Here is a 22,393-nt window from a genome sequence, read left to right as displayed (position 1 = left end):
ATTATTGCTCAGTATTAAAACCCACTGGACAACTCAGTGTTTTTCTGGTGTGTTCATGTACAGGTGTAACAGTTTGTTGTCTGGTGATGGTGTGGACTGAAGGGTCGTTTCCTTCTGTCTGTGATCTTTTTGTCTCCTTTCTTCTTTCCCTTTTGCTCTTTTTGCTATTTTCCATCCTTTTCTGTCCCCTCCGGTCAGGTCCAGCAAGATTACATAGATTCCGTGATTCAAAGTAAATAAATAAATAAATGAATCACATTATCAAGAGGAGCCTTACCCATAGGCCTCCCCTTGGCAGAGCAAATTTGTTCAGCACGATACAGCAACCAGATTATCATTTTGCTGCTATGATGCTGGACAGGACAAGTTAAAAAAAAAAAAATGAAAATGTGATCTGAGTGTGGGGGGGGGGGGCACTATAGCCCTATGTCTGGCAACACCCCTGCAAAGGAGGAAACCCAGCGTTTGGTGATGTTGATGTTTCCAGATTCAGGCAGTCACTGACTGTAAAGGATTCCCTCAAAATATTAGAAATGAAAATTTTATTTGTGCTGATGTTAATTGTCCAGTTATTTTGGAGTCTCTGAAATGAGGAGACTTTATATAAAATGGTTGTGTTCCTAAAGGTTTTGTAGGATATTTTTGTTCGACCACTCGAATTAAACCTGAAAATCAGTTCTTTCATTTCACATCCAGCATGGTGGCACACAGAGCCCAAACCATGAAATCTGCTTTACAAACGTTTCTGTGTCTAACCAAATAAAATGTTCTGTCTCCAGTCATGCCAGTTGTTGGTCCTCACACTGATATATAACCCCTCCCACACACACATGTTTGGTGCTCTGCAGTGGCTGCATGAGGATGATGATGGTGGTGGATGAGTCAGCCGGTCTTCATCACGTGACATCATGACTCACCGCACCTCTGTGTGGGCAGAGCTGCACTCCTTCATCTCATTCCTCCTCCTCTCATCTTTTACCATCATCCCTTGGCTGAATTCTACCTGAAAATGGTTTTATCTCCGTTCTCCTGTTTGTCTTTATGTTTCTGTTAAACACACCCACATCCTGTTCTAATAGAAACTCCTCCACAGCCTGGATAGAAAAGCTGGAGGCATCTGAGATGTCTTCATTCCCTCCGTCACCCTGACAACCACCAGGTTTCATCAGAAAAACTGGGACAAAATTATTATAAATATATAAATAAATTATATATTAATAAATAAAACAAGATAAAACAAGTTTTAAATACTGAAGACTTGATTCAATGACAAGATTTGATCCAATCCGCTGGTTAATTTGAAATGAATTAATTGAACTGACTTGACTTGGATCGATCATCAGCTGCTCTGTAACTGGACTTCTCAACAAGAAAATTGTACTATTTCTTTAGACGTTAGGTTGATCTTTGATGGATCGTTCAGGACCTGGAGAACCTGTGGTATCGGCCTGACCTGCTTATCTAGACCTCAGTTGTTTTTTTCTCATCATCCACTTTAAAAATTCTCGTGGTTTACAAGGAAAATTGATTGTAATAAAATATTTATTTGACTGTTTATGTGTAAAAGCAGTGACTGACATGCACATACCAACATTCAGCAAACGAATGTTTATTACGACGGTTACAACAAGATACACAAAGAAAGACCCAGGACAACTTTCACTGCACACATATGCAGGTTTTTACATATACCAACATCACTGTTTCTTTAGGCTTTAAGATTTTTTTAAAACTTTTTTACTGATGCTTTGACATCTCCAAAGAAGCTATTTTAGATGCAAGTATACAGAAACGTGCAGACATTCATCTCCAATCTGTAACCGCCTTCTTCATCTCAAACAAATCAAAGGTTTTAAAGCTCCGTCTCTTAATTCAGTTCACCGTCTCTACTGACAGACATCATTATGTCAACATTCTTTTTCATTTTCCTTTTTTTTTTTTAGCTGCAGAGGTCAGTACCAACAAAGCAAGCATCAGTTGATTGATTGATTACTGATTATCAGCATCTACCTCAGAACAGAGTTCAAATAATCATCTAGTCCTGTTGTTTTCTGTCTGCTTTTAGATTACATCCCACAATGGTCAAAGAATGGAGAAACATACATGAACAGGAATAAGAGGAACATCATGGTGACTTTAGAACAGCAAATTTCAGTTTGGAACACATCCTTCCTCACTGATGATAAAGATGCACCAGGAAAAATTAGCTGAAAAGTCACTGAGGTGAAAATGATGACAAGTTCCAATTTGCAGAGCTGACAAATCACCAACCAGCACTGAAACATCTTCTTTTAGGTTAGAAACTACAGTAAGTTTGATACAAACCAACCTTCCTTTGTTTTTATACACCTTAAAGCTTCAGTGGTTGAGTTATTCAGTATGTTTAAGGCAACCACAATGCTGTGAAATGAGCAGTTTTCCAGGATTTGGCACCATAGCAACAAGGTACCTAAAGTCAAGCGCACGAATGAGTCATCCATGCTGTTACATCATGTTGGTGTGGTTTCCTCTGGCCTTTATATGAAATATGCTTTTAGGTGCCATCACATAGAGCTGTGGTGGACATGTCGGTGGGGTGAATTTAAAATGATGCACTCATTTAAAACATGAGGTGATCTGAGTGAGATCTGTTTTTCTGGTGCAGGTGAAACCTGTATGACACAAATAAATTAAGATAACTGTCTATTATATGTTAGCTTCAGAGAATCTAGCTGGTAGCTTCTGTGTGCTAATGACCCATTGGACTACATACTGCCTCGACTGGCAGTACGCATGGAGAAGCTGCCATCCTACTACACTGTCTACTGCTGCGGTTGCTAGCATGCCAAAGCTAGCATAATTCAAGCTAGCACATATTAACTGCTGTATTATTCTATCTTCTTTTCCAGATTGTGCCATACCTTGCTACCACCCACTTTTACAATCAGTTGACTCAATCTATATTCGACCTCAGTGGGAACAAAACTAATGAACCTACATAATATTACTTAGGCTGTAAATATGCTTCCTGTTTAAGCTAACGTTATCTTAGCCAAAGGGTGCCATTGTGAATGTAACTGTTCACATACTAGCTTGGGTACTACAGTTGTTACCAGAGGATTCCACCAGGGGGCACATGAGAGAACTTAGCCCAAATACAGTCGCTGAGTTTGTAGGGTGTAAACAAAACAATACACGTGGAGAAAATAATTGAGTTTAGTGTTTGAATAGTTTACACAATAGCAAAAGCCCCATTTCCACCAATGGGTGCAGGTCAGGGTGGGGTGCTTTTTTTTTTTTGTTTGTTTGTTTTCGACACATCCTACTTTTTTTGGAACCATCCGTTGGGGTACCAATCTAACCAATCTGACCCAAAGGGATAGAGCTCGACACACTGCAATCCATTGATTGGTGGAAAAAAAAGTCACCTTCCGTATGACCTGGCATAAAACAAAGCAGAAATGGTTCCTTGTTTTGAGCAACAGATTTTCTTTTTTTATTCTTTTGATTAAATATCCGTTTAAAATGGCGTTACGAAGCACCGCCAAGAAGAAAGAACACAAATTGTAGGATGACCACCATTCTCCTCCTTTGTTTCTGAGTTGTGTTTTGGTTCTGCTTTAAGGAAGGCACTGCGCTGCGATGGTGTTATGCTCTTACGTAGCTATCCGGTTGATACTCCGCCTCTCAGGTTTGGCTGTGGGACAAGATTACAGTTTACAAACCATATCCACACCCTAAACATCCCATTCCGACCCCCACCCCTTGGTGAAAACGAGGCTTAAGTTTCCTGCCATTTTTACCGCTGCTGACCCTGTGACCTTAAATCTGGCCTAACTGGTCCCTACACTGCCCCCTAGTGTTACTCACAAGTTGCACTGTCTCATTGTGCAGCTCAGGATGAGAATTTAATCAAAGAGAATATTTTATCTAATATGTTGGTTTCCTTTGCTTTGTAATTATTTTTATGAATTGGTTTACATCAACAGTTATTATAAATTGGACTTATGTGGATCATTGAATTAATTTGTTTTAATTGGATTATAAATGGACAACAATTAATTAGATTGAATTGGACTATGTCTGTAAAAGTAACTTGGATGACTTTCTTGTAAACTGGTGCTGTATAACTATAGCTGAATTGATTGACTGAACTTAATTTGTTTCAATTGACTTAGTTTTAAGTGAACTGTTTTAAATGTATTATAATGTTTTACATTAAATTTAAGATAAATTGAATTGAACTAAAGTGAATTTATTTGGTTTGAATTGAATTAGTTTTAACTGAATTGAATTTCTTAAAGAGACTTTCTTTGAACTCAATACAGTTGGATTAAATGGGTTAATTTAATTTAATTTAATTTAATTTAATTTAATTTAATTTAATTTAAGCTATTGAATTAAATTCACCAGTCCATCGCAGGATAGACTGGTGACCTGCCCAGGGTGTACCTGCCTCTCACCTGCTAATTGCTGGGATGGACTCCAGCTTTCTTGACCCTAAATAAATAAATAAATATGTGCCTAAGCGGTATAGAAAATGCATGAATGAATTAAATGAAAATATTTAACTGAATTGATCTGAAATGAATTGCTGGAGCTCAGTATTCTTGCTTCAGGTCTCTAACTGCACCATAAACTCAGCCAATCAAATCACCAGATGAGCTCCATGAAGAAAAAGATCTTCCCAGTCTGGGAATCAGAAGGATCCTAATTCCTCTTCATCACTTCCATCTAGCTGAAATGTTGAATGGTCACATGTGGTTCATAATTTCAATTTCCATTAGATAATCCCACAGACCTTCCTTCTGTAACTACAGACAGTCAGTGTAATCGGATGCTTTAATGTCACTCAGGAGTTAAATCCATTCAGTCCGAGCTTTTTATCAAAGCAACACCTTGGGAAACAGCTGTTTGTAAACAACCAATCAAAACAGGGCAATGAAACTTCATAGGTATTTTAAACCAAAAATAAAGGAAAGAGTTCCTGTCTTCTTTTCCATTTCAGTCTCTGGTCCTGTTTCAGTTCATCCTCTGTGGTCTCTTCTTTAGGATCTGCTGGATGTATTTCTCTACCTCACCCAAGCTGCTGTCCAGTGGCTTTCTGGATTCATAATAATCCCTGTTTCTTCCCAGAGCAGAGCCATAAAACTGCTTCTGAGTGGTTTGGGGAGGGGGCTGCGCTCTCAGAAATGGTCGGGGGTACGTGATGGGGGGATAGTAGGACATAGGAGGTTCCCTCAGCTGAGGGTGGATCCAGCTGGGATAATACCACCTGGGCTGGAGCGTGTAGGTGTCGTCTACAGAGTTATCCAGGAAGTTGTTAAAGGTTAGAGCCGGTTTGGAGTGGTAGTAACGGGATTTGGGTCCGGGGAGACGGCGGACATGGTTGGGGTAATAGTCTGGGAAGACCCTCCTCTGATGGTATGGAGGGGAAATATAGGGGAAATTGGCCCAAAGAGATGTGGAGGACTTGAGCCGAGACCTCTCAGGTTTGGACCAGAACTTGGAGAGCTTTCTCTGTGAATCCTCAGATTTGAGTGTTTTCTTCTTTTGGAACCAGGATTTGAGGAGATTGGCAGCTGGAGATGGCTGTTTGGAGACAGGAGGGTTGTTTTGACTGGTCTCAACCTGCCATCCAGGTAGAAAAGACGAAGACTGAGGAGATGGAGGACGCTGCCAAGCTGAGGTAACCTCAGGAGGCACGTCTTTCTTCTTCTTCTTCTCTACATCAGTGATAATGTCCACCACATCATCGGCAGGGAGGTGCAGTTTGTTGGAGATCTCAATGAGCTTGTCGATGGTCTGAGGATCAATGTCCTCCTCCTCGTTTTGGTCCAGCTCCTCCTCGGACCGCTTGTCCTCAGCGGCATTGGACACAGATGAGCCGTACTTTCTGTTGTTCTCCTTCACCATGTAGCGCAGCAGCATGTCGGATGCCATGTCGGCCAGCTTCTCCTCCTCCAGCTTAGCTCTTTGGGCCTCGGCTGCTTGCCTCATCATCTCCTCCTGCTCCACTCTGGCTCGAGCTTCCTCCTCCTGTGGACTCAGCACCTCCTCCTCCACCTCCTCTTCCTGCTGGGCTGCGTCGCTGCCATACTGCCTGTCCTTACCTTCATCCAGGGAGTTACTTCCTGTGAAGGTTGGCAGGAGCAAAGCCTTCTGCGTCTCCTCTTGCCACTTGAGTTTTTTCTTGGACATGGCAAGGTCACTTCCTTTCCCTACGGGAATTATGTCGTTGTAGCTGCTGTACGCTCGATTCTCCCGATGCATTTGCTGCGGTTCTTCCTCTGTCTTTGTGTCCAGACGGGGAAACTCCTTCATCATGGTCTCCAGGCTCTTCAGCTCCTCTGGGCTGAGCTGCTCCTCCTCCTCAGGGTTGCTCTGCAGAGCACCCTCGACTCCTCCGTCAGAAGCTCCTGGCTGCTGCTCCATTTGGATTGGAATTGTCTGGCTGGTGGTCCGGCTGGTCACTTTCTCAGTCATCTTCTCCTCCTCTTCCAGAGCTTTCTTCCTCTCCTCCTCCTCCTCTTTTTCCCAGTCCTTTCCCTGGGAGGCAATCAGCATCTCTAACTCCTGTCGTCCATCTCTGTGTCTGTCTGCTCCCTCCACCCCTCTCTCATCCTTCAACCCTCCTTCTTTCCCCTCCTTCTCCTTCTCCACTCGTGAGTGATTCAGGGCCTCCAGTAGAACAGCTGCTAACGTTCTGGGATCAATATCTTTGAAGAGCTCCTCCTGCTCCTCCTGGACTGATGACTGGACCAGGTTTTCAGACTCAGAGAGAGCATGTCTGTGAGAGCCATCAGCATGTTGGAGGTTGCTGATGAAGCTGGAGGTGGACAGATGGAGGAGGGACACTGACATGAGGAGGACCAGGGGCGTAAGGACACTTGAGTTGGGATAAGTTTGCATCATGGATCAAATCCTGAAGTTCAGACTGGAGAAAACCAGAAACACCTGGAGAGGAGACAGGAGTACAAAGTTAGGTTTCCAGGTTTAATAGCTCATGAACTTCCCTCAACCATTTAAGCCTCAAACAGCACAGGGGCGTCAAACAAACAAATATAAAAATAACATAGAAGATCTTAACTGTAAGTATTTGTAATTCCTAATGTGTCCATGAGGTTTCATTTATAATGTTTAAATGTAAAACATTTCCAATGCAGGGGGTGACTTGTTCCATCTTTTATATCTTTCTGACTTATTAGATCTGACTTCAGTTTGTATTCAGGTGGTGCAGGATTACTACACACATGCGGAAATAAACATGTATGTACATTTACAATGAAAAATGGAAAAGTTACTGTGATCATAATGTAGAAAACTGGATTTTTCACTTCCAGTAACCTATAATTAAATGTTTAATAATTTTGTAGATCCATTGTAATCTGGAAGTTGTAGGTTAATATATGTCATTAATTTAACCGTGGTTAAATGTTTTTAATAATTAAAAAATATATTTATATAGTGCAGAAAACTTCTATTCATTTTGATAAACCTGTTCTCTCCTATTTACATAAGACGCATAGCTGCAGCAAGACCTAGTAGTGGAGGTGGGTCCCCTTTAGGGAGCTCTACTCCAGTCGACCACTGTCACTGTTCTGTAGCGAGTCACAGTTGGTTGGTCTTCGGAAAACCCCTTCCGGACCCAAGCATTTGACTGTTGGCAAGAGGAGCCTCTGCATGTGATTTATCTGTGTTCAGAGCCAATGAGTAAATACGTTAAATAAACAAATAAATAAATAAATAAATAAATAATGGCGTTAACGTGATAGAACAATTAGCGGCGATAATAAGTACCCGAACCCCCACCTCTCTCTCTCTCGCTCTAATATACATATATATATATATATATATATATATATATGTGTGTGTGTGTGTGTGTGTGTGTGTGTAATAACTCTTATAGTTTATATGAAGTTTTTTTTAATATCTAAAATTACCTTAACAATGATAAAATTTACAAAATGTTAGATTTTATAATTGAAAATCTTCCAGATCCAGATCCAGATCCAGAACTAGAACCATGACCAACCTGTAAAATCTAAAAGAAAGAAGAAGCAGAGGGCGTCACCTCCAGCCTGCTGTCAACATGAGTGCACGCGCTCTACTGGAAACCAACAGGCAAGCACGACCAGATTCACTGATGATGATGATTCTCATACCTGCAGGTGAGTGGGAGCTTCTGGGAAATCCAGCTTCCCGTCCTCCTCACGTCAGCTACTGGACCGCCTGCTCTCGCGCACGGAGACCTCGTCGCGTGCTTGTGTATTTTCCTTTTGTTGATGTCGGTCTGCTCCTGGATCCTGCTTCTTGATCCGGATCGTCGTTTTCAGAACTGTGGACAGCGGCTGCGGATCGCGAACTGTGTGCCTCCGCCTTTCTGCCCACGTGACTTTTGCGTCAAGCGATCCCCATTGACGTCACCAGGCAGGTTTTCATTCATGAGATTGCCCCCACCTTCATTCACCTACTCCTCCAGAAGCTGAATGGATTCAGATTCCTCTCTGAACCCTTCATGGTCTTTATCTCTGATTTACTGCTGAAGGAGAAATCATCACACAAGCAGCCTTATCCTGAAATGTGGGATGGAATGAGTTTCCGCCTCAAAAATACCTCCAAAAGATCAGAATGACAGTTTCCCTATTACAGTCTCATAAGACTTGTTGCTTCATTCTCATCTTTCTGCTTCCACAACATGTAAACATTTTAATACATCTTTAACTTCCTGCTTTGTGTGCACCACCACATAAATAAAAGAATTCAAGATTTCCAGGTCTCTTCAGTCCATATCAGCTACTTTTGAATCTGATGCCAATTGTCATGATTTTCCTGTAAAAGCTGTAGGAAATTGTGTTTCTGTACAGATTGTTGTTTGTTTGAAGAGTCGTTGCCTTCTACCGTGAATTGGGAATAAAATGGATGAGATTTGGAAATCATTGAAATCTGTTTTTAAATTTTACAGTCGGTGTTGTTTGTTAAGAGAAGCCGGACTGAACAGATAATGAAGAAATCTCATTGAATCTCAATCTGGTGTGAACCATGAACACAGCACACTATGAATTAATTTTATCATCAACCTTTTGCCAGTTGATAGAAACAAACTGATAAAAAAAAAACAATTATTCAATTAAAGAGGTTTTATTTCTTGTCACTGTGAAAAATTACATTCAAACACCAAGAGTCCCTTCAGCCTTTACAGTTAGATCTACATCTTGTGTCCACTTGCTCCAAACATCTAACAGATTCCAGATGTTTTAGTCTCATTTCCAGGAAATGATTGTCGTTGGATATGAGCCGATGGATTCTTGGTAAGAAATCAAACATCCTCCAGAGAGATGAAAAGCATTTTCCATCAACTGCAGCCAAAATGTTTTTAACTACTACTTGATTCAGCTTCTGCAGTGTGTTGAGACAAAAAAATAATCAACTCAGTGTCAGACTGAAGAAACACAGAGCTGATTATTTTTTAAAAATTAGTAATTTTTACAGTCTTAAAGATAAAAATTCACTTTAAAATAAAGGTAAAAGTAAACTCAGAAACCAGGCCGACATGTTCAGGCTCAGCTCTCCAGAGACGGTGCTCCATGTGAGGACGCAGAGCTGCAGTCCGATGGGCTCTACTTGGTTCTGGAGGTCAGAAAGTTGGTCTAAAAGCTCAATTTCAGTTTGAAACAACTTCCTGTGTGCACAGGACATGACAAATCACGTTTCAGCTCGTGTTCAGCCCCACTAATGTGGGTGTGGAAAGACAAAAGAACAAAAACAAAACCAGGAATAAATCCACCTGTTTTTTATTTATGTACATTCATGGAGCCGTCGTAGTCCTGTAGCATCCTGAGGCTGAGAAACCTCACTTCACTACTTTATTTCACCCAGATGGAGCCCACACCACAGTGAGGTGTGTTCAGTCAGAGGCTGCTTCAGCTCCCTCAGGGATCAGGAAAGTCTTATAAAAGGTTATGTACCCTGTCTGGAAAGATGCTAATGGAAAACCCTACAAACCAAGTGGAGTAGCTACTACTGGAAAAACACATTTCAAACTGTTCCTTTCTAATTCTTAATGATTCTTTAAACAATGTGGAAACTGTCTCCGTCCTGTGTGACAGCAAGTCATAAACAGGCTAACTGCTAGCAGATTGTTTTTAGTGAAAACTTTACAGTTGTATTATCAAACCAGTTTTAACTGATAGGAAGTTATCTGAGGTACATAAATTAATCTGATCAGAAACAGCGAGTGGTGCATTATTTCTTTTGTAACAAAAAAACAGTTTGTTTCCCTTTTAAATGGAGCCACATCTGGAGGGAAAATGTGTTTATGGGATATGCAGCAGAGGTAAAATCAACCGGATCAGAGATTCCAGCAAACACGTTTACATGGATGTTAGATAAAGTGATCCAGTCAGTAGTTTTTACATTTTAAAAAATCGTAACACTTGTGATATGTGCCTGCTAGTTCACTAGAAAAAAGGCTCAACAATCCTCAACTTTTTCAGTCTCTAACAAAAACTTATCCACCACAGTCCAGTTCTGTTTTGCTGCCGCCATTTTTCCTGAAACTCATGTCACGTAACCCCCATGTGGGTCAAGCATGCGCAGAGACAACATACTCCACAAACTATCAACAACCTATCTGAATCATTTTTTTCCTGCTGATCCAACTGTGAAAAAGTTTAAATCACCCTTTGGATTGAAAAATCTTTCCAATCAGGCCGATCGGATCAGCTGACATGTTTACATGACCCATTTTTACTTTGATTGGATGTTTGATTCAATTAAAAGTGCTCCATGTAAACATAGTGACCGTTTCTGATCAGATTAGATGAAAAGGTTCAGACAGTTTAATAAGTTAGATTCCCACCTTCCTGTACTATTTGTGTAGTTTATAATTCCCTGTGTGTATTCATTAAAATAACAAACCTGGACAGGAAACAGGAAGTAAGTAAAAGGAACTTTTCTCTTTGTTGCAGGTCAGTTTTAATCCACTGAAGCAGAAGTTCCCTACATGAGCCGCAGGGGGCGACAATCCCATCTGAAACTGTCCAGATCAAACCAGCAGTCGTTTAGACCAGAGGTCCTCCACTCAGGTCCTCAAGGCCCACTATCCTGCAGGTCTTAGATGTCTCCCTGCTGCAACACACCTGATTCAAATTAATGGCTCATTAGCAGACTTGTGCAGAGTTTGTCTGAAAGCCGTTTAATTTGAATCAGGTGTGTTGCAGAAGGGCGACATCTAAGACCTGTAGGATAGTGGGCCTTGAGGACCAGAGTGGAGGACCCCTGATCTTGAACCAAACAGAACTACAGCAGGATTACTCCATCATGAGCTTTTGCTTCAGTTGGAATTCTGAGCCTTTCAGAACCACCCGGTTCTTTAAAACCATGATAGACTTTTTATCTGAGCCCAACAGATGGTCCAGTTTAACAATCATTTAAAATCCTGGTGTGACCCCAACAGGTCAGGCTGCCCCTGTAATCAGAACCATGAAGCATCAATCCAACAGTGCAGATCAGAACCTGAAACTAACCACCAGGACTGAATGACTGAAAGGCGAGTTGAGGATTAGTTCAAAGGTCAGTCACACCCCGACTGACTACAGTTTTGTCCAGAACAGTTGTGATCAACAGGTTCAGATCCAAGGAGTCCTCCAGCTCCATCCTGAACATCAAACCAACCCTCACGATGATGATGGGGTGATGGGAGGTGTCAGGACTTTGTCCAGGAAGGTGAAGGTTCTGTTTGGTGTTCTGTGTTTTGGATGGAGAAGGTAAACTGGGCAGGAAATAGATTTATTCTTTCTGTAGGAAGGACTGATGAAGAGACTGATGAAGAGGAGAAAACATCATCAGAATATCTCAGGAACCAGGACAACATAGTGTCAAGTCTGGGGCAGAACCTGGTTCCCATTGGATCAGGAAAATTGGTCCACTTTCAAAACCAGCCAGTCTGGTTCTTCTCTGTGTTGTAGGAAAGTCAGTACAATAGTAAAGACCCATGAAAATCATCAGAACCCAACCCAGCTGCCCGGTTCTATCTGGATCAGTACCAAGAATAGAGGTGAATGTCAATCTGAGCTGCCTGCTGTAGAACCTGCTTCCCGTCAGAATTTTCCGGATCCGGTTCATCCTGGACCACACGCTCACATTTAAATAAAACCTGTCACCATGACCTGAACCATACACTCACTTACATATGGGCATGCACGCACACGCGCACACAATCACACACAAACACACGCGCACACACACACATACACACAGAACCGAGTCCAGTGACTGAGTCTCCAAAACAGAACCAACACCGTCAGTTCAGACCATCCTCCTTGGATCTCGACAGCAGACTATGCCAAACCCATCTCCTCCAGGACGCTCCTGGGAGACTCGTCCTCCTGTGGACACAAACACAGTTAAAAAAAGACTCAGCCCATTTCCTACAGGACAAAGATGGAACCAACCAGAACCAGTTCTTTTAGCTCAGATCAAGAATACAGAATGAGATAAAAAAAAATCTGTTAAAACAACAGGACAATTTAAAAGAGGAAATAAAGAGACAAATAAATATAAAAAAAAATGAAAGAAATCATTGTCTCGTTATTTATTATTTTTTTTATTTATGTGTCAACAGACTGAACGGGTCCAACATGCTATTTCTTCCTTCCCTATGGTGGAAGTCACCTGAGTATGGAGCATGCACCTGAACTGACGCCACAGTGGAGCTCTGCAGCCAGACTATCAGCAGCTGGAACACCCTCTTAGTTACTGCACCCCCACCAAACAGTAAACAGTCATCAGTAAATTATGTGATTTTGTGCCAAAGATCCTGTATAGTCTCCTGTTGGAAGTCAGCCATTTCTGCTGGAGTTGTACCCACCTAAAACCTTCATTTCCCCCCAGAGACCAAACGCAGGAGAGCCAGTCAGAGCCAGGCAGGCAGGCTCGGCTGCATAGCTCTCCCTGCACTAACAGTCTCCCTGCTCAGTGTTAGGGTTGGGCATCGAGTATCGACTGGAACCGGGACTTATTTTCCAATTGTCCCGGAATCGTTCAAATTTTTAAATTTCGATTCCTAATCTCAATACCCGGACCGCTGAACAGAAGACAAATCCTCCGAACACCAACAAAGAAAAACCCACCCGAAGTGTTTGCGTAACCACTCAGTGATTGGCTACACTTGTGACTTGCATGAATGATATAATCACAGCCTATAATCACAGACTTTTTCAGGCCGCAACGAAAAGACGCGCATGCGTTTTGGCTAGCCAAGCAGGGTGCACTTGTTGTGTATGTCCAGATGTCCTAGGATGAAAATGCCACATAAAACAGTGGGGACACGTTTCATTTTTGGCCAGAAAGGTGAGGAATGCAACGTACCAAACAACACTGGATTCACAGAAAGGTCTAATGGCTATTGGACCACAAATTTGATTTTATATGTGAAGAAGGAGTTTGCAGACAGACATTCATAAGGACTATACTGGGAAAATACATAACTTAGAATAATTTTATGGCAAACCATTTTTGATATTTTTTAACACTGTGGAAAAGTAATACAACTGATCATGGAATAGATGATAATGTGACGTCATTACCATGAAACAGGTAGGTCCCATTAGCTTTGTTGCTAGCCATAGTGTTTCTTTTATTAACTGTGTTTGGGTGTTTAGGAGTACTGTAAAATAAATTATGTGGCTCGATTGCAGAGAATCTAAGCTTTCTAACGAAGTATAGCATGCCTATATTGACAAAAGTGTTATTGGAGATGTTTTAGAGTTTATTGAACAAAATCGTACAAAAACATGCACGTCACTCTAAATTCTTCCTAGGAGTGATTACTTAAACAACTGGAAAACTGGGTGGGTGTCCCTGGTGCTGCACTACACTGGTTTAAATCTTATTTAGAGAACAGAAAGCACTTTGTGTCAATAGGTAATTTTACATCTGAGCAGACAATAATTACATGTGGAGTTCCCCAAGGTTCCATCCTGGGGCCTCTTCTGTTTAACACCTACATGCTCCCACTGGCACAGGTCATGAGGTAAAACAAAATTAGTTACCATAGCTACGCAGATGACACACAGATATATATTACAATGTCACCAGGAGACCGAGGCCCCGTACAGGCTCTTGGTAAATGCACTGAGAAGATTAATGACTAGATGTGCCTGAATTTTCTTCATTTAACAAAAACAAAACTGAGGTGATTGTATTTGGAGCCAAAGAGAAACAACTAAAGGTCACCACAGAACTTCAGTCTATGGACTCAGACCTTAACTTTGAGAAACACATTAATGGAATTACAAAGTCAGCCTACTATCACCTTAAGAACCTATCAAGGGTAAAAGATCTGATGTCTCAGCAGGACCTGGAAAAACTAGTCCATGCTTTCATCTTTAGTCGGCTTGATTGTTGTAACAGTGTTTTTACAGGTTCTACCTAAAAAATCAATTAGACACCTGCAGCTGATTCAGAACTCTGCTGCTCGAGTCCTCACTAAGACCAAGAGAATGGACCACATCAGTCCAGCTCTGAGGTCTTTACACTGGCTGCCTGTTCATCAGAGAATAGATTTTAAAGTTCTGCTGCCGGTCTATAAAGCTCTGAATGGTTTAGGACCAAAATACATCAGTGACCTCTTGACCCAGTATGAACCTGGTTCCAGTTTCTTATCAGTTCCCAGAGTCAGAACCAGACATGGAGAAGCTGCATTCAGCTGAAATGTTCATATTTTTGTTTTGGAAAAACTGATGATGTTTTTTAGGGTCAAAGAAAACATGCTTTCAGAGCCGAGTCTGATTGGACGGACCACTGTTGACGACTGGTCCGTGACACTTCAGTTTATGTCTATAGGAAGGCAGCAGCAGAACTGAGGTGTAATTAGATTTCCAAAATGGAGAGCAAGGGCGGGCCTTATACATGTTTGTGTTCTTGCCACACGTAGAACAGCGGATGCGTTGGTTGTATCTCGGCAGGACTTTCCTCAGGTTGGCGTTGTTAAAATGCGCGGCTACAATAAACGCAGCCTCCGGCCATGAAGTCTCTGCCCTGTCGATAACTTCAAACACTTCTTCCATGACCTCGTTGGTTTTAGCATGTGGTGGAACATACACTGCTGTCATAACAACCGATGTGAATTCACATGGAAGATAATAAGGCCGACATCTGATCATGAGGTGCTCCAGGTCCGAAGTACAGGCTGTAGAAATAATTCCCATATCTGAGCACCACTTGTTGTTCATCATAAAACAGACACCACCTCCCTTCCTCTTTCCTGAATGCAGAGTCCGGTCCAACCGATAAACAAAGAGTCCCTCGGGAAAAATGGCCTAGTCCGGGATCGAGAGGTCGAGCCAAGTTTCCGTTAAAGCAAAAATGTTACAGATTTTAATCTCCCGTTGAAACGCCATCCTGCTCCAAAGTTCATCCAGCTTGTTGTCCAAAGACTGAACATTTGCCAGAAGAATACTCGGTAGAGGAGGCTGATTCCCACGTTTCCTTAGCTGGACCAGGAATCCAGCTCGTGACTATCTTTTCCTCCGGCGCAACAGGTAGGCGCCGCCATGGAGATTCCCCGCTGTAAGCTGGTGGAGGTGGCGATAAAAAAAAGTTTTTTCCACCAGCGACCTGATTCATAGTAATTTATCTTTATCATTCTGTATGACAGGGCTCGCTTTAGGAGGTTGCATAACTACAAGAGAATAAATAAGAAGAATAAATAAGGAATAAATAACGTTAGGGGAAAGCGCTTGAGATGCAGCAGCCATCCTCGGCGCCATCTTCAACTTTTTTTTAAATAATTATTTATTAGTGTTATTTACTATACTTTTAAAATATTTTTGTATAAATGAATCCATATAAACATGAAGTCTATATTTGCGCACATTTACGGACCAAAACAAGAGTGTGAAATCGTATAAATGTGACACTGCTCTGCCAATAACTAAATTTTTAAAAACACTGGAGTCTCAACTTCCCATCCAGCTCTTCGGGGGCTCGAACAAAAGAGCCAACAAGCATTTATAAAAAAAAAAAAAAAAAAAAAAAAAAAAAAAAAAAAAAAATGGATGGATGGATGGATGGAGAAAGTTCAGGAAGTGAAGCTGAAGCAGACGTTAAACATGAAGATGTATTTGTTGTCTGGACATACTTTGTTTATAAAAGATCAGACGTGAAATAGGAATGTCCCGATTGTGTAATTAATTGATAAGAATTAATTGTGGTATTTAATGCCACGATCAAATAATCAAAAAGATCCCTCAATATTGTAACTTTATATAAAAGATAATGTCTGAACATAACAGTTCAGCTAGAATGAAGAGGTTAATATCAAATCATCCTGCAGCCATCCTCTAAACAAAAGGCCTGAAAACTGTCAGAATCTTCATAAATATGGAGGATAAACTGTTTTTGGTGGATTCGGTTCACCGCTGTGGCAAGTCACCTATATGACAAAAATGTGCTTCTTTCTCTGAGATAACGCAGGATTTTAGTATAACATGAGTAATAACTTTGCTGTTTATGAGCTAATGCGAAAGAAAAAGAAAATGTATCAATTCTAGAGATTAATCTCTGCACTAACTCATTTTGACAGCCTTAATTAAAACTTAAGACACATTTATAGTGTTGGGAAATTAATTAACTAATAATCACGATAATCATAAAATTGTGATTAACAACGTGGACCCAAGTTCTAGTTACGGATAATCTGCTGCATCACTTGGCTGCTAAAATACTTCAGAAAACCAAGAATATCTGAAACCAAGATCAACACCCTCCTGATCTTCATGTTGAAGTGGAAAAGACGGAGGTCACTGGAGATACTGATGGATGGAGATAACCAACGCCATCACAATCCATACTGACAAAGACCTGGCTCTGATCAGTTCTGAGGAGAAAAACTGAATCTCTGTGGATGTTAACAGCAGCAGTTCTCCAGTCAGTCCTGAAGAAGAAACCATTAATCTCAGTTTACCTCCTGCAGCAGATCAGCTTGTTCAATGGCCTTCAGGACGCTCTTCTTAGACGTGTCCTGGATCTCTCCTCCCATCAGGAACTCGTCTAAAATGAAGTAGGCCTTCTCAAAGTTGAAGATGATGTCCAGCTCACACACCTGCACGCGCGCACACACATACACACACACACACACCAGTTCTCCATGAAGGGATCATAAAACATCCTCCATCCCTAATTCAGACACAGTTTCTCACTCACGCTGCCAAAGTATTTATCCAGGAGCTCCACGAAGCGGTGGATGACCTCCAGAGTGATCAGCTCGTTGTCCTGCTCCTCTACAGCACAACAGAAGTACAGGCTGGCATACCTGCAACCATAGAAACACCACAGCTCACCTCACAGATTTCACTGGTTTTACTGCTGTTTAGACCACTGAGCGCTGATCTGGGTCTGTTTCTGGGGACTGATCTGGGTCTGGTGACTGATCTAGTTCAGTTCTGGGGACTAATCTGTTTCTGTTTCTGTTCTGGGGACTGATCTGCAACTCCTGCAGCTGACTGTCCATGATGAACAATGTTTCAGTTCCTGTACACTAATGATTCCCAAACTGGGGGTCCCTAGAAAACGTCTGGTAATGGTCTGTACTTATATAGCACTTTACATGTACGTCACATTCACACACTGATGGCGGAAGCTGCCATGAACGGTGCTCAACCACGACCCATCAGGAACAATTAGGGGTTCTGTGTCTTGCTCAGGGACACCTCGACATGAGTTCGACGGTCCGGGATCGAACCAGCAACCCTTGGGCTACAGGACGACCACTCTACCCACTGAGCCATGCCATGATCACCTGATCAATGTTTAATTCAATTGTGTTCCTACTGCTTTTTGTTTTTTGTAAATCCTTTAATTAATTATCACCATCTGGAGCCAAATGTCTTGTCCAATTACATTTATAAACTCCTTTTTTAGTTAGTGTCAAACGGAATTGTTAATCAATTTCAGTCTAGTTTTAAAGCGCATCCCCATACTGAAACTGCTCTTTTAAACATTTTTAATGATCTTATTTTAACAGTGAACTCTGGCAATCCAGCTGCCATGGTGCTTTAACACCTTCAGCGTCCTTGTAGCGCTCAGAGATCTGAAGAACAAAGGTTGTTAGTCCCCAGGACTGTGACTCAGAGACAGAGCTTTTTCCTCAGCAACCCCTGAACGTTGGAATGGTCTCCCTTTTGTTGTGAGGTCTGCCAGAACCCTGGATGAATTTAAATCTCTTTAAAAAACTCTGCTTTTTACATTGACTTTTAACTCCAGAGAGCACAATCATTAGGCCAGGCTTTGCACAATCTCTTCTCTGTTGTCCATTATTGTTTATTTCATTGTTTGATGTTTATTTTGTTTGTATTATTTTTCCTGTGTGGGCACTTCGGATACCTCTACACCCCCAGTACAGGAAGGCGAACTACAGCAGGTCATTCTTTCCTACATACATTCGAATGTATAACACCTCCATATAACACCCAATATGCCATTCAGTTCCTGTCAACCCATCACCCTGTCTATCTGCCACCTTATCACACAATTATATGTAAATAATTATTTTTTATTATTTGCAATATGACTCACTATAGAATGTGTACTGAGTTACTATTGCTGCTGTTACTTTATTTATATTTATTAGACCGAGTAGAATTAAGGATCTATCCTAAGACCCCCCAGCCTCCCGCTTGATAGATGGATGCCCTGCCACCTGAGCTATCCAGCTGTTAATTTACAAAGGGTGCATGTGCCCCACAATTCGATCAAACCTCCGTGGAGGGTCAGTCCACACAGAGCTTGTCAGGTGCCGAGTCAAGTGCAGTCCACCTGAATCCGCCTGAATCAGAAAATCACAGGAGAAGTGGAGAATCTTGTGTTTCTCCACTTCTAGGATAAACATCTCATCGTCCATGATGAGAGGAAAAAAAAAAACGGAGACACCCTGACCAGTCAATGGTGTAATGTTTATGTGCTTCAGCAGCGTAAATCTGTACAGGGGCTTTTATTTTGAAAATTAGTGGAAGCTTTTACACTGCTAACAGGGCTGATTTCCTGTCTGTCCCTATCTGAACTGCTGAATTTGATGCGTTCTGGATGTGTGCTCCATCAAAAATAGACTTGGCATGTATGTTTAGCGGAGACACACACCGCGGCGCACCCGGTGTAAACCACTGACTAAAAATGGCTCTGAATAGCTGTGGAGGCCGCAGCACACATGCACCCTTCTTCTGGTCTGCTGGAGACAGAAAGGGTCATTCCTGTCAGCAGTTGTCATTTTGAATAAAAACAGCATTTATGGCATTTGTTTAACAATTACTTAATAACTAAGAAAAATAAATAAACACGACTCCAGATCCATAACAGTTGGGACTTTTAGAACTTATGTTGAAACTAAGACATTTTACAATTTCATGGAAAATATGACTCCCTCAGGTGTGCTCCCTCCCTCGAGGGACTCCCTCGTTCTGCTGGGGGACTTCAATGCTCACGTGGGCAATGACAGCGAGACCTGAAGGGGCATGATTGGGAGGAACGGCCCCCCTGATCTGAATCCGAGTGGTGTTTTGTTGCTGGACTTCTGTGCTTGTCATGGACTGTCCATAACGAACACCTATGCACCAAGGACCATGGTCTCCAAGTCCGAGACCATGGTCCTCAGCAGGAAAAGGGTGGAGTGCTCTCTCCGGGTCTGCAATAGGGTTCTGCTCCAAGTGGAGGAGTTCACGTATCTCTGGGTCTTGTTCAAGTGTGAGGGAAGGATGGAGCAGGAGATCGACAGGCGGATCGGCGCGGCGTCTGCAGTGATGCGGACTCTGCATCGGTCTGTCGTGGTGAAGAAGGAGTTGAGCCAAAAGGCAAACCTCTCGATTTACCGGTCGATCTACGTTCCTACCCTCACCTATGGTCACGAGCCGTGGGTAGTGACCGAAAGTACAAGATCTCGAATACAAGTGGCCGAAATGAGTTTTCTCTGCAGGGTGGCCGGGCTCTCCCTTAGAGATAGGGTGAGAAGCTCGGTGATCCGGGAGGGGCTCAGAGTAGAGCTGCTGTTCCTCCACATCGAGAGGAGCCAGATGAGGTGGCTCGGGCATCTGGTTAGGATGCCTCCTGGACGCCTCCCTGGTGAGGTGTTCTGGGCACGTCCCACCGGAAAGAGGCCCCGGGGAAGACCCAGGACACGCTCGATGGACTACATCTCTCGGCTGGCCTGGGAACGCCTTGGGATCCCTCCGGATGAGCTGGTGAATGCGGCAGGGAGAGGGAAGTCTGGGTTTCCCTGCTTAGGCAGCTGCCCCCGCGACCCGACTCCAGATAAACGGAAGAAAATGGATGGATGGATGGAAAATATGAACTAATTGTGTATCTAATGACAGCACATCTGCAAAAAGTTGGAACAGGGGCAACAAAAAGGCTGGACAAGTAATTGGTGTGAATAAAAAACAACAGAAGGAGCATGTGACAGACATTTCCGTAATATAATTCAAATTAAAACATATGGAACATCATGAAAGCAAAAATCCAGCAACAGAGTCCAGGATTGTTGAGCAGATAGAATCCTACATCAGACCAGAGTGGGACGACATTCCTCTATCAACAGTCCAACAACTGGTCTCCTCATTTCCCAGATGTTTACAGACAGTTGTTAAAAGAAGAGATGCTACACAAAGATAAACATCACCCTGGAACTACTTTTTACAGATGTGTTTCTGACATCAGATTAAAAATGAGCTTATAATTTACATGTGCCCAGCATCTAAGCTTTTTTTAACTGGAATTGTAAAAATTTAAATATAAATGTAGAACTCAGGAAAGCTTTGAAGCTGACAGGAAGATCTCCCTGAACTCTAATAATCAGAAACTATGTGAAACTTCCTAAACACCTGTGCAGATTTTCACCTTTTATAGACAATCTTGAGGTCTCTCCACTCTAGAAAACTGCACATCTTTGGTTTGCGGGCGAGGACGATCTGCATCAGCTCCCTGACCATCTTCTTCTTGTCCCGTTCGGCTGTAGCTGTGTACCACTTCTGAAGTCGCAGCTTCCCCTGCCGGCTGAACAGCAGCATGAAACGCATCTGCACAAACAACATGACATGTTTACACAGGTGGACATTCAGCATGGGGTTTGTTAACAGTATAACTGATTCCGTACAACTTATATGCTCATTAGAGAAAACTAATGCCATCATGAAATGAAGCAGGTTAATGACAGGATGTAGCTTTTTGGTGGGTTTTTCTCCATTTTCTCCAGACTTACCGGAAGTAGCCGAACGGATCTCATTCAAACTTTTAAAAAGTGTTTTAAGAACAATCTGACAAACAGCTAACACCTAACAAAGTATTTCTGAGCCAAGCATTCAGACTGATCGTCTTCCGTTCCGACCCAGGACCGGGGGAAAAAAAAAAAGTCAGTCCGTGCAACTGAATAACCTTGCTGTCAGACGGACCGGGAAGGTTCGGCTCAAACCCGAACCTCAAATTTCCCTACTTCCAAACATATTTACTATAACACAGCCTATATGGTGACTACAAGCTGTACAGTCTTCAAGAAAGACGCCTTCCGCTGCTTTAAGGCCTGTTAGCTGACTGCAGCCAGGTGAATACAGGTGGACACTTCCGGGAATCCTACACCTTGCTAACATTAGCATAGCTCCTGGAACATTTCAACCAATGAGACATAAAACTTACCATCCTGTGGAATTTGAGGACGTTTTTGTAACGTTACAAACGAACTCCGAACTTCCCCGCCCGACGTGACACCGGAGTTAACACTTAAAGCCCATAACGGTGTCCGTCACTACACTACGGAGCTGTACTACAGCCCTGCCGAACCACACACCACGAAGCAGTTCCGCATCCACTGAGCATGCGCACTTCGCAGTTGCCTTGCACGTTAACGTGACAGTGACATAATTATGTTTTAACAAAAATATGATTATTAGGAAAATTTTTGACAAAATATTTAGGAAATGACGAGATTGAACATACTTTAAATGTAAAATAACCAAATGAAAAGCAAGCAAGCAAATAAATAAATAAATAAATAAATGTTTTAGATCATTCTCTCACCTGTACCTAAAATAATAAGCAGTGAACACTGCTTGGCTTTTATCATTCGTTTTATTTATTTATGCACCTACAGCTGTCTTTTAAGTTAATTACTGTTTTGTTTCCTGTGTTTCCTGTCTGGTGTTACTCTGGTTCACCACACGTTTGTTTCTTTTCTTGCAAACATCTAAACTTAGCAGAAAATGTCAGTAAACTGATGGATTACTTCTTTGTTGCAACACTGCTTCTTGGTGATGAATTTTCTACCATTAGAAAGTCTGTTTATTTCCCCTTTAAATGGAGCAGCATGAATTCTTTTCTGACTCAGGCTGGTGTTGAAAAGGAGGTGCAACATAAAATCCAACAAAGTTGT

The 22,393-nt window shown here is 42.1% G+C and overlaps 2 protein-coding genes across 2 annotated transcripts; both read right to left on the bottom strand.

The window, feature by feature from the left end:
- Positions 1-4,482: 4,482 nt before the first annotated feature.
- On the bottom strand, positions 4,483-8,380 carry vgf (VGF nerve growth factor inducible). Its single transcript, XM_041984845.1, has 2 exons — positions 8,145-8,380; positions 4,483-6,936 (listed from the first exon to the last, which is right to left on the bottom strand). Exon 2 carries the CDS (start codon positions 6,892-6,894, stop codon positions 5,002-5,004), a length of 1,893 nt encoding a protein of 630 aa, XP_041840779.1. The 5' UTR covers positions 6,895-6,936; positions 8,145-8,380; the 3' UTR covers positions 4,483-5,001.
- Positions 8,381-9,104: 724 nt separating this feature from the next.
- On the bottom strand, positions 9,105-21,836 carry ap1s1 (adaptor related protein complex 1 subunit sigma 1). Its single transcript, XM_041984904.1, has 5 exons — positions 21,661-21,836; positions 20,869-21,047; positions 17,188-17,296; positions 16,949-17,086; positions 9,105-12,368 (listed from the first exon to the last, which is right to left on the bottom strand). Exons 1-5 carry the CDS (start codon positions 21,661-21,663, stop codon positions 12,321-12,323), a joined length of 477 nt encoding a protein of 158 aa, XP_041840838.1. The 5' UTR covers positions 21,664-21,836; the 3' UTR covers positions 9,105-12,320.
- Positions 21,837-22,393: the final 557 nt, after the last annotated feature.

Source organism: Melanotaenia boesemani, chromosome 5 (assembly GCF_017639745.1).
Source record: "Melanotaenia boesemani isolate fMelBoe1 chromosome 5, fMelBoe1.pri, whole genome shotgun sequence".
Lineage (NCBI taxonomy): Eukaryota > Metazoa > Chordata > Actinopteri > Atheriniformes > Melanotaeniidae > Melanotaenia > Melanotaenia boesemani.
This window is presented reverse-complemented; position numbering and strand designations above follow the sequence as displayed.

Excerpts from the sequence above, each read along its gene's own strand:
- vgf (XM_041984845.1), bottom strand. The coding sequence starts at position 6,894 with ATGATGCAAACTTATCCCAACTCAAGTGTCCTTACGCCCCTGGTCCTC.
- ap1s1 (XM_041984904.1), bottom strand. Across the intron at positions 17,297-20,868 it reads CTCAAGATTGTCTATAAAAG|GTATGCCAGCCTGTACTTCT; the intron begins GTGAAAATCTGC and ends CTATGGTTGCAG. Across the intron at positions 12,369-16,948 it reads AAGCTGATCTGCTGCAGGAG|GAGGACGAGTCTCCCAGGAG; the intron begins GTAAACTGAGAT and ends TTGTGTCCACAG.